The following is a 12,410-nucleotide window of genomic DNA, read 5'->3' on the forward strand; positions in this document are numbered from 1 at the left end:
TTGAAGGATGTGACTCTTACACTGTGAAATCATGTCTGGCCCTGTGCCTGTGAAGGAAGCAGTTAGGGTTGGGTGTTCTAGGATGTAGATCTGTATCTCGTGTAAGATCTCAGACTGTGGTGCGAGAATTGCTTGTAACCAGATTACCCGTTAGAGTGACATCCCAGCATAGCTGAATGTGTTTATTATATTGGTTATATCCTGGCTGGATGTTAACGGGTGACGTAGACATTCTTATTGGCTGCTGCAGGGGCATTAGCCACCAACATGGTTGCCATAGAAACAACAGTGGAACATACAGGGACAGCTTTCTGCCTTTAGCTCTCTTCTGTTGCAATTGCTAAAGCTTCAGTTTGCTATATAACAGGAAATTATGATCTGATCATGCCCAGGATAAGGCCAAACAGAGCTTGGATTTTTTGCCAGTAATACTGATTGGGTGTTACAAGGGGCATGAGATGTCCACCTCACTGTCCTGTTCAGATCATTTTTGGGGGGGAAAGTGACACATCTCTGTCCTAGTGGACCCTATTCTGTATTCTAACATCTCCCTCCACCCCCACTTCTGATTTAAATCAGTCTAACCATCAGTGTGTGGTAAGCTGAATAGGGAGTGCTCTGGGACAGGAGTGAGGTGCATTGGAAAAAGCTGTGGGGGTGGGGGTGCTGTCTCAGTACCGGAATAGCTGGGAGTTCTACAAGGCAAGATTGAGGTGCAGTGGCAAGAGCTGTGTGATGTAGAGGGTGGGGTCTCAGTACAGGGATAATATTGCTTTTCTATTTGCATTATCCCTATCCCGTAAGTTATAGGGCAAGGAGTGTTAAATTAAACTAGCTATTTGACTGACGAGCATTGCATGCTATATATACATGCCCTTCAGTCAAATAACTAGTTTAATATATATATAGTTCAATATATATATATATATATATAATTTCAAATATTTGCTTTGTTCTCTGATAGAATGAAAGTGTGAATGCTCTATAAGAAAAGAGATGCTAGCAAGGCATTCTTAATACATGCCACTTTATTTGCTTCCATTTAAATACTGAATAAATGAAAATATTCTGTGGTTAGCATGGGCGATACTCTGTAGCATTTAATAAGAGTTTACCCCCTACTGGCTAACCGATCCATCTGATAAGCTAGTGGCTGCCTTCAGTTTACAAGCTTTCAAGGTTTGGAGTATGTTAGGCAACAAAAAGAGAGAGACAGAGAATGGAGTATGGGCGATGACAAGATGAGATAGAAGAAAGATTTATTAAAGTAAAAAATTCAATCCCCATGCGTCTGTATGTTTTGCATGTTTAGTTTCAGAAATATCAGAGCTGAAAATGAATGCCTTACAAAGTCCCGATCATGTGTGTGTTGTTGGGGGGGGGGGCTTACCATTAAAAATTCAACAGGAGAACATTAAAGAAAATCCTTAAATACTGTTTCAGAAAATGACGAGGAGGAAGATGGGCCGTCCTGAGCGCAGCGTGCAGCTTGGGCTCGCTATCAGGAAGTTGGCGGCACAGCTCATGGTCGCCATGGTAACTGAGAGTTAATTAAGGCCTGCACACGTAGGCCCGGGTGGAGGGGTCTCTATCGCACTCCTGCAGCTGAAGCGCCGGCCTCCTGTTCCCGCACAACAAAAGAAGGTTGAATTAGCAAACCCCATCTCCACAAAATAACTGTAATTAAAGCGAGAAGGCGGGGGAGTGCATTAACAGGTGCTGCGGCTCGGCAAGCTCAGCTGCCATTGAGGATTTCCCTCCTAGTGCTACAGCTTTAGGGGGCGCCAGCAAGCTCCATGTTGCAAGGGCTAGGCTGGGTCGGTCCTGGGTTTACCCCATTGCATTTGGGGATTTGTAGTTCTGAGACAAGCTCCATGTACATGGATTCAAAAGACTTTGCTTCAGTCCTCCTTTGCGTACCCTGCGGGATGCAGGGTCGCATCAGTTGGTGCTCATTGTTTGGGGGGGGGGCGGCTAATTTGCCTTCCTCCCCGATTCATTTTTTCTGGGCTGAAATAGTACATGGATTCAAAAGGACTCAGCCCGTCTATTCTGAATATGACTTAGGGTTTGTCGGCAGCTCTCGTCTTCCTGATGTTTGTTAGTGGGTTCTAGATAAGATAACTTTTTGTCATCAGGGCAGAGTTGAACCAAATCCTGATTTTTAAACTCCCTTTCCAGTGCACATGTAGACTGATACTCCTAGTTTTCTACCAGTAACTGCAGGCAGTGTAGCAGATTTTGAATGGATTCAGCCTGTGTGTCTGGTGAACCCCTCTGAATCAATGCAACTGCTAAAGGCTGCTTTGTTTTGGTTTTTTTTGCCTTCACCTGATCAGTGTGGTACATGGGGCTGTGCCTTCAAATGTGATTACCCAAAGACATCTAAAACTTCTTAGTATTTCTATCTGCCAGTTATGTTATCAGAGTCCTTTTGTGATCCTCTTTTTGGGGGAAGGAATCTGAGATGCATAGGATCGGCCCTTAAAGGGTGACAGTCTGTAGTGTGAATGTAAATGGGTATTACCCAGGATTCTTGTGCATAAATCACTCTGCCTGAGTAGGAGGGGTCCTGGGGAAGGGGGTGGTCACTGTGTCAGGCTTTATCAGTGTGTTCTGAGGAGTTGACATACTTAATACCATTATGATACCTCATAATAAGGATGCTACACAATTTCTCTCTGTTCAATTAGTAAAGACTCTGACCCCTTTCTTTCCTTCATTCAACAGCAGTCACAACTGAACAGCACAGAATTGGACATGCTTGTGTCTCAGAGCAGAAGGGGATGACAGTGTTATCAGTGTAATCTAAGGTCATCATGCGCTCTATGCTGTTGTTTTGGGCCTTATTCCCTGCATGTTCCATGGAAACCCAGACTATAGGGAGCAGAATGCCCTGGGCTGGGAGTAAACAAACCAAGAGTGCACTAACATGGAGTTAGGTAGATAAAATTGGGTCAGTGGATCACCCTGCATCTTCCCATCCCTCTTCCTCTCTACTTCTCTCCTCTTTCCTTCCACTCCACCACTGGAGCTGATGTAATTGGGCCATGTGTCTCCATCCCATCTGTCTACATATCTGAACACCTTCCAGTTAACAGAATGTAGAGGAATGTGGAGAGTTCAGGCTTGCAGTGTGTGTGTGTGTGTGTGTGTGTGTGTGTGTGTGAAATGTTAATGTCGTTAACATTTCAGAAATGAAGAAATAGATAAATTTTTAATGTTCATCTAAATAATTTAATGAGAAAAAAAAAATCAGCCTCAGTCTATCAGCTGAATGCAACACAGCCTCCTGAATCTTTCACAAAGGGGCTAAGGATTCCTCCTGTGGTAGAAAAGGATTTAAGGAGTGAGCTTCTCTTCACCCTGCTTGCCCTGCCATTTCCAACACTAGGCCATGGTAGTGGGGATAAGAGACAGGTTAGTAATCCTTTTACCAGATGTCTTGTCCAGCAGAGCCAAGTTGAACTACTCCTGGTTCTCTGATTCTACTGGACATGTCTTGGCTTTCATGTCTGGTTGTTTGAAGTAGTGAAGAGTGAAGTAGGAGTTACTACTTTACCTTCAGTTAATTCTCTAACAATCGGTGTAGTTTTGCCTCAGTTAAAAGTTCTAAAAAGATTTCAGTGTAAGCAAAGCCTTGTGTTGGGGGTCTGGAGACACAGTAGCTTATTCACTGATCTTTTGGAAACATGGGTGGAACTTATGAATCGGGCCCCAAGAAAAATGGGTTTGTCTTACCAAGGCCTAGATCCACATGCCAGGCTAGCTTTGTTAGAAGTCTGTTCTAAAGGGAGACCCTGCGGCAGAAGAACAGGAATAAAGCAGGTCAGGACTGAGACATTGAGGTGGAGCAAAAAGCAAGAGAATCACCTCTATGAAAGAAGACATGATGATACCTACATAGATCAGATAGTTTCAATGAGTGAGGTTCCATTTGCAGCAATGTAGGGAATTAATGAGGTCGGTGATGGGGAGGAATGAGGACGGCACACACCCTGCCTCCCCCCCGTGCCTGAGGTTAGAGATGGGAAAGAAAGAGAGAGGCATCCCATTTTCCCCCTGTGGTGTCTGAGGTCGGGGATGGGGAAGAATGAGAGAGACTCCTTTGCGAATCCAAGGTCCTGAACATTTTAGCAGCACCCATATCACTTGATTTGGACATCCTCATTGCTTCCCCTCTATCAGATTCCTTCCTCAGCTGGAGCGGCATAGTTCTCATTACTAGAATGTTTCTAGCATAACTGTGGCATTGCACTTTCTGCCTACAAACCACAAAATCCCGATGACTGGAGACTCGGCAAGTTGGAAGGTTCGAGTCCTCTGATTGGTGCTGGACATTACTTATTTGCCATTTGGGTCTGACGCGTGCCATGCTCTTGTCAGCTTGGCGTTATTTTCTCCTGCTGCTCCATGGTTTGTCAGTGCTGGTCAGATATGGAGAGTGTCGAAGTTGTGCTGGGTGAGGGGCCACGCATGTATGCTGGACTCTCGGGCTAAAACGAGGACCTGGGCATTAGGAGGACCTATGCGCTGTGGAGCGTGGAGGAGGTCAGTGCCATGGGAGTGCACATGAGGGCGTCAGGTCAGCAGAGCACGCTCTGAGATGGGTACGCGCCCCCTCCCACCTGCTTCTGCACGTCGCCAATTCTATTTTGGCATCTCTCTGCTTCAGGAGAAGGGAGTGCCCCCAAGAGCTAGTTACCACGGCAACGACAAATGTCAGGTTCCATGTGGTGAATAAGCGTTTCCATGGCAACTCCTGCTTTACACGAGATGCTGTGAGCTGGAGTTATTGGGGGGGGAGGGGTGCAGAAAGAGGGGGGGGGGGCATGGGGATGCTTCTCAGGTGCCGAAACTCCTCTTGAGATTTAGGTGATTCAAAATCCCTCATCCTTCGGGTTCTTTTAATCCAGGTGTGTAGCGTTTCTTGGTGAGGAGAAAGGAGAAGGTTCGTGGACACCTGCGTGTTATCCAGGCCTGGGGACATTGGGCTCCTGCCAGCAAACGTCTGGGCATTTCTCTCCAGTGGAACAGTATTTAGCGTGCCTTCTTCCTCCTCATCATCACGGTTCCCCGTGTAACCGTCTCCCGTATTCCCTTATTATCATCTCATTCTCTCCACTACCTGCTTTCTTTATCTAATCCCCATCCCCCCACCCCCGTCTCTCTCGTCTCTATTTTCCTTTCCTCCCATACTGCCTTTTGGGGCGGGGGTGGGGGGTAGTTTCCTTGGTTGGTCTGCTGAGACAGCTGAGAAGGGTGCCAGTGCTGTTTTTCTTAGCAGGAGTACTGACAAAGACCAGAAGTGAAGGGACAAAAAAGTACGAAGGGAGGAGCTGAAACAGAGTCACGAAGTGCGGGCAACATTACTTGAAGGCAAGGCAAAACGTGCAGATCTTGAAGAAGAACCGAGACACAAAAGGCTCTTCTGAGTCATACGTGACACTGAGATCATAAGCAGATGAGAGGTACAAGGGATCGTGGAAGGGACAGAGTGGGTCATGAGGGACGTCTTGCACCGAAGACATTTTAACTTGCGTAAACATTTCTCCATACTGCCTCCCTCTACCAACAACTGGAGTGCCCAACGTGGTGTGCAGAAGGATTAAAACTGACATAAGAAAAATACTAAAAACCTTCATCCAGAACACTACCAGTCCTTTAAGACATTCCTTACCTCTCCAACCATTCGGTCTTCCACACTGTCCACTGCTCCACTGTGTGCGGCTTGACAAGGCCGATAGAAGGGCAGCTCTTGAGAAGGATGGGCTTTCCTACTGGACAGCGTCTGCGGGTCACCAGTGTGACTGCTGTATAAAGATGGAGTGAGCTGTGGCGAGCAACAGAAAACCAGGACTGGATAAAAACTTGATGGTTTTGGCATTCCTTTGGGTGTGCAGCGTGGCAGGAACAGCTGAGCCAGGGTGTGGGCGTACATTCTTCCTTGCCTTCCAGGTTCCTGATGGCTCCCCATCAAACAGCAGCTCTCTGACCCCCCCCTCGCTGGCTCCACCCAAATGTTTTATTTGCCACGGAATCTTTTTCTCATGAAATGTCAAGGTCCAAGTGAGTGCCCACAGTCGTCAGCTCTTCTGAATAATAGTCACTCTGCAACAGACTCAGATACCAGCACTCTGAGGACCATACTTTCTTTATGACTGATGTGTCCTCAGGGCTGGCAGTGACTCCAGGCAATATACCCAAACTATCCTGTGACAACAAGGCTGCTGAAATCACCCCAATTGGCATAGTCCATGAAACCCTTTTTCAAATTTTAATGTTTGTGTTCCTGTCTGTATTTTGACAGTGCTACAGCTGGAGCTACAGCTTTTAGGATCTTCCCCTCAGGCATTTAGAATTAAGATGTGTGGGATATGTGCTGATAGATGGTCACCATTCAGGGACATAGGGTCTCCCCATGCATTGCAGAAATGGGTGGTGTGTGGCTGGGCCGCCCGTCTCACTGGTTTGGAGGGATGTGACATATGTTTGAGGGCTGCACCTCTCCCTGATGTGTCCATGAGCTGCCCCTCTCCCTGGCATGGAGAAGCCTGTTGCTGCAGCTTTTAAGACCTGCTCCTCGGGCATTGTCCAGTGCGTTTAGAATTAAGATGTGTAGGACATGTGCTGCGATTGCAGTCATCTTGCAGGCACTGAGGTGACGCAGGGTCTCCCCATGGACTTAAGAAATGGATTGCATGTGTCTGTGAGCTGCCCCTCTCTGGTGTGGAGGGGGCTGGCACATCTTTGCAGGCTGGTCCTCTCCCTGGCATGTCTTTGAGTTTCCATCTTTGCCATGTGCTGTATTACCTCTATTGTGTCTTTAGTCACAGAGCATTCATCTCTCTGTTTTTTGTTTTAGATGGCGCGTCCGATCCAGGTGAAGCCAGCAGACAGCGAGAGCCGTGGAGGTAGTTGTCATCCGTCTTTGCCTTCTTTCTTCTAGTCTTAGCATCTTGCTGCAGCGCCTTTGGCTGCTGAGCTCCAGCACGAGCTTTCCAATGTAGTTTCTGGGTAAATCACATGCAAGGCCCCTTGTTACCAGGGGGGTGCTAAAGTTGTTTGACCTCAATGAAGCAGAAGCCAAACGTGAAAGAAACTGCGGATTGCGTTGTTTTCACAGCCCAGGCTAAACACTTCTTAAACTAGACCAGCAAAACAGTCTGTGTGCCAGAAATACAGAAGATGGAATAAAAGGTTTAAGATAAGCAGGAATTCATTCAGCAAAACATCCCAATTAGGGCAGTTTTTGGTATCTTGCAGATTGTGTGACTGTGAATGGAAAATGCACATTTATGTATAAAACAAGAGCTTACATCCTCGAATTATCCGGGAGGTATGTGTGCTCTGAGTAGGTGGACATTATCCCGTGACACTGAGATAGTACTGAGAGCATTGTGTTTTGTCAGACTGGTTTTATGGCATTGGGAGCGGTCAAAGTTTTGATCACTTTAAGGAAGATTTTTCGTTGTTGCGCCTTTTGACCGTGTATTGGTGCATGCGTGTGTTTCCAAGGAATGATATCAACATATGCTGCCTCTGTAAGACACAGGTGAGTGTGGCCAGGAGAGAAACATTTCCCTTTTTTTTTTTTTTTGATCTGTGTTTCTGGCAAAATTAAAACTGGTTTTTAAGCCCAGTTGTAAGAAGTGTTTTAGATTAGGCTGTGAAAACAGCAAGATTGGCAACTTCTTTTCTTTTTTCCTTTAGTGTGCAGCATTCCGGGCAGATTGCATGCTCTGTGTTTGTGCTTGATGAAAACCTAAGCCCCAAGTTTCCTGCACTATTCCCTAATTCAGCACACCAACACTGATTTCTACTACTGTACACCCTCAGTGCTCTTTTGTCTTTGCTTTTTCTTGCTGTTTCCTTGCTCTTGGTCTTCCCCGGGCAGGGCCACATGGTGATTCTTGCTCTGGAGTCTTCTTCATACCAAGCAGTTGGATACAGCTTATGGTGCTGCTGTCAAGGCTAAGCTCTCCCTGTGTTGGAACAATGCTGTTTTGAAAGGTTCAACCCTAATGACAGAGTCCTCACAGGCTAAAGCAGGTGACAGATTGCACTCTCTCTCCCTGCCCCTTCCTATGAGGATATTCCTCTGTGCCGTTCTCTGTCCTAAGGACAGGTGGTGCAGAATACCCAGGCTTCAGCAAAAGCAGAGGGAGGGAACTGAAATTTTTATTCTGCACATCAAGCCAGTGTCTGAATTCTCATCATGGTTAAATTATTCTGTGTCTGATAGAGAAATGCAGCCCAGGGACTCAAGAGAGCACCGGTGTCTGTTAATAGAGCACCAACTTTCAGGTGCTATTAGAATGGACATGGGTGTTAAGAGAGAAAAGCATCTTAAAGTTCCATTGAAATGCATTCAACTAGATCAGGCTTTCACCACAAGGCAAATCAAAAAATTACATGAGGCTCTGGCCTTCTCAATGCAGGGCAGTGGACCATCCTATCCTTTAATGGGCTCATTCTGAATAATAATGGCATCTACCTGCCTCCCTCAGCAATGAGTAGGTACAAATCTTCAAAAAATCAAGAAGTCCTCTACCATTAAACTGAATGTATCAAAGAATTTGTAATCAAAGAGCCTAATGGAAGAGATTCTCTTCTTTTCTATGCTTATGGGATAAACTTTTGAAGAACTGGGCCTTCAGTGTGAGTACTAAAATTTGGAAGACTTACTGAAGGGGCACGTGAGTGTTGCTGGCAGTAGTGGAATTGGAACCTGGATCTGCAGGTTTCTCAGCTCTGTTCGCTCGCAACTAAGCTGCACTGCCACCTTATGGGGATAATAGTATAGAAGTGCTGCCCTCCTCTGCCTCCTGACAGAATGAATGCCTTTCCTAGGCCGATTTGGGTTATCCTTTGCCAAGCACTGCAGAAAGTCTTTCCCATTCAGTGCTCCTGGAAGAGGTTTAGTGTTGGCCCTTGGCCTCCATTATATCCTTTCCTTGATACTGAGGAGTGACCACGGCCAGTAGGCGTATATAGAAGGGTGCTACATGGGTTGCGGGATCCCACACTTCAGCATCATATCAGCATGATTCCTCCTTTCCCCCTCCAGTGAGGTTTGGTGGTGGGAGAAGGCACTGAAGATCCTGCACCTAGGGATGGATGAGGCATAAATCCAGCCCTGGGAATGATGGTGCAAATACAACGCGGAGAAACAGGAAGCAGGCTCGTTCCAGAACATGCCATCTGTCAGAGCTCATGGGGACACCAGTGCTATTGCTCAGACATCAGGGGCTAATTAGCTTCATTGTTCCTCTGTCAGGATTCAAACCAAAGTGTTTATTATCCAGGGAACAGAAGCCAGTATAGCCTCGGCAATGAAATGCTGAAGGAATCTTGGGGGGAAAAAGAACTGCTTGCTGCCGGCAGGCTGACCCTTAAACATAACTCCTGGGCCAGAGATCCAGAGCCTCACAGCTCTAGGTTACCTGTTCAAACATAACTCCGTTGAATAGCTTCTGTGTCCCTAACTAGTAGTCACCTGTCTAATTTCCATCACTTCAAAGAACACCGTAACAACAGGTGCTAAAACGTGTACTGTTGAGGGCCTCTGCGTAGAGGACTGAATGGACATGGGAGAGTAAATTGTGCTCTAACTCTCAGAGAAGGTCCATCAAAAACAGGGTGAGGGAAGCTTGCATTGCTGCCGTCAGTGCTGAACCTGTCCCGTGGTGGGAGTGTGTGTATGGGAGGGAAGCTTGCACTGCTGCTTCCAGTGCTGTACCTGTCCCGTGGTGGGAGTGTATGTGTGTGTGTGAGTGAGTGAGTGAGGGAAGCTTGCGCTGCTGCTGCCTGTGCTGTACTACCTCTCCTACTACTTAACATTTCTATACAGGTACACTACATACACAGTGCCGTACAAACATACAAAAAGATAGTCCCTGCTCAGTAGAGCTTACAATCTAATAAGACAAACATACAGGACAAGAGACTTGGGGTATAAAGCAAGATAATGTTTAAAAAGAAAAGAAAGTTAGTTTAACAAGACTAAAAGCAGACAATCAGGCATAAGATTTAAAAGTGGTTTAAAAAAGGTGGGTCTTTAGATGGGATTTAAACACTGTTTCCCTGTACGTACCAGGATCAGTCCAGACTGCTGGATTATGCCTTCCTTCCAGCAGATGGAGTCGGAGATAAAACTGAAAAGCACCTCCCATATAACCCAGGGGGCCACCTGCAATCCCTCAGTATTTTCTCTGACTCCAGCAGATGAGAGACATAACCTGCGGTCCTGATCTTGGTACACTTGGGGCCTTGCCCCACCAGGTTTGAAAAAAAAAAAAGAAGATATATCTTAATAAATTTGAAAAGCTTACTGCAGCTTTTGCACTTGTGACTGGGTCATTAAAAAAAAAAAAAGAGGGAGTTAAAGTTGTGACTTTTTTTTTCCTTTATATCTTCCAAGCAGCCATCTGTAGGCAGGCTCGACAGGGCTGTGTCCTGCTTGTTTTTTCCTGGAGTTTCTTCTGGCCCGGTGAGCAGAGGGGGAGGATTTACCAGTGGGCCGGTCACTCTCCCCCTCTCTCAGAGATGCTACATTCCTCTGGGTTCCCCCCCTGCCGGTCCCCGTGGGCTGAGACATAAAAAAAAAAAGAAAGAGATAAACAAGTAAATAGATATTAGTAATTTGGTCGTAGACATACTTAGCTGGAGCTGCTCTTCCTTTCTCAGCCGCGCCTGCCTTCACTCCCGGGCCTCCAGAGGGGGTGGAGCTCTCCACCCGGCTGCAGTCAATGCCTAGGGGGATGGCGTGCAGCTCCTGCGGAGAGCCGGGGCTCCGGCTCTCCCGCGAAGGCCTCTGCTCCCGGTGCCTCCCCGGGGGCCAGGGGCCTTCGCAGTGCATCGATCTGCTGCGGGGGGGCGTAAGTTTCGCGGCGCAGAAGGCCGCGGGAGGACCACGAGGCAGAGGCCGAGCTCGCTCCCGATTAGTGCGGGAGCGGCGGCCATTTTGTCTGCCTCCGACGATGCGGCTGACTCGGAGGAGGGAGGGGATCTCCCTCCTACATTATCCCCGCCTCACAGACCGCGTGGCTTGCCGGCAGTGCTGGCTCCTCCTTCAGAAAAGGCTTCAGGGGGGCCTTAAAGCGGCGGCAGCCTTTTTCTTCCAGGTTTATTTTATTAATGCACAAAGCCTTCCTGGAAGCAGAATCTGACTGGGAATTTCAGTCTCCCATCCCAGTCAAGGCCCAGAGGGGCTCGGGGGATAGGTTCCCGGCTAAGATACCGGTTCTACCGGACCCGGTGGATCCATTTTTGCTGGACCCTCCTTCTCTGGATGATAAAGGGGATGTGGTCTCTCCGGTGGAGGGGGATGATCCACAGGTCCTAAGGCTGTTCCGTAAGGAGAAACTGGACCACTTAATCTTGCATGTGCTCCAGGAACTAGAGTTTCCGCTGTCACAGGATACGTCAGAGGTCTCTACGGGTGATGCTGCTTTAGCGGGGCTTCGAGATTTGCCGCAGACGTTCCCCTTTCACCCAAAGCTTTCGCAGATTGTGTCCCGGGAGTGGGAGGCTCCGGAGGCTTCCTTGCGGGTCACCAGAGCTATGGAAAAGTTGTATCCACTCCCGGTGGAGACGCTCGACCTCCTTAAGGTTCCCAAGGTGGATTCTGCAGTCACGGCTATTACCAAGCACACCACTATCCCGGTGACTGGAGGCACAGCGCTGAAGGACCTTCAGGATCGGAAGTTGGAGGTTTTGCTTAAGCGCATCTTTGAAGTGGCCGCCTTGGGAGTCCGGGCGGCAGCTTGCAGTAGCCTTATGCAGCGGGCCTTACTTCGTTGGGTGCAGCAAATGTTGGCAGCCAAGATCTTCCTCTTGGAGAAGCGGAACAAGCGGCCCGCATGGAATCAGCTGTTGCCTATACGGCTGATGCCCTCTATGATCTCCTCCGGACCTCGGCGCGCACTATGTCGTCGGCTGTCTCTGCGCGTCGCTTGCTGTGGTTCCGGAACTGGTCGGCAGATGCCTCTTCCAAATCCAGCTCGGATCTTATCCTTTCAGAGGTAAGTTTTTGTTTGGGGATGAGCTGGAGCAACTTATTAAGGCATTGGGGGACAACAAGGTGTATAGGTTGCCCGAAGACAAGCCTAGGACAACCCGCTCTACTGGTAGCTACCGGGGCTGTTTCCGGGGGCAGCGGCGTTTTAAGTCCAATAGGGGGGCTTCGGGCTACGCCCCTCACTAGTCTGCTTCGAGAGCGCAGTCTTGGCCATCTTCCTTTCGAGGCAGGCGGCCTCAGCGACCGGGAGCTCATGCCTTTGCCAACAGCAGCAAACCCACGCAATGAAGGGACGCCAGCCCATTCCTCCATTCCGAACATCGGAGGTCGACTGTCCCACTTTTACAAGGAATGGGTCCGGATTACTTCCGATCAGTGGGTACTAGAT

The 12,410-nt window shown here is 48.0% G+C and overlaps 1 protein-coding gene across 2 annotated transcripts in view; it reads left to right on the forward strand.

The window, feature by feature from the left end:
• The window catches only part of CELF5 (CUGBP Elav-like family member 5), a 119,553-nt gene that overhangs the window by 69,860 nt on the left and 37,283 nt on the right, over window positions 1-12,410 (forward strand). The window contains exon 3 of one of the 2 annotated variants that reach the window (XM_029613898.1): window positions 6,866-6,914. In XM_029613898.1, the coding sequence (XP_029469758.1) occupies window positions 6,866-6,914 (49 nt within the window). Of the gene's footprint in view, window positions 1-6,865; window positions 6,918-12,410 lie in introns of both variants that reach the window. The other variant, XM_029613899.1, reaches the window with a different exon arrangement.

Source organism: Rhinatrema bivittatum, chromosome 8, assembly GCF_901001135.1.
Source record: "Rhinatrema bivittatum chromosome 8, aRhiBiv1.1, whole genome shotgun sequence".
Classification (NCBI taxonomy): Eukaryota; Metazoa; Chordata; class Amphibia; order Gymnophiona; family Rhinatrematidae; genus Rhinatrema; species Rhinatrema bivittatum.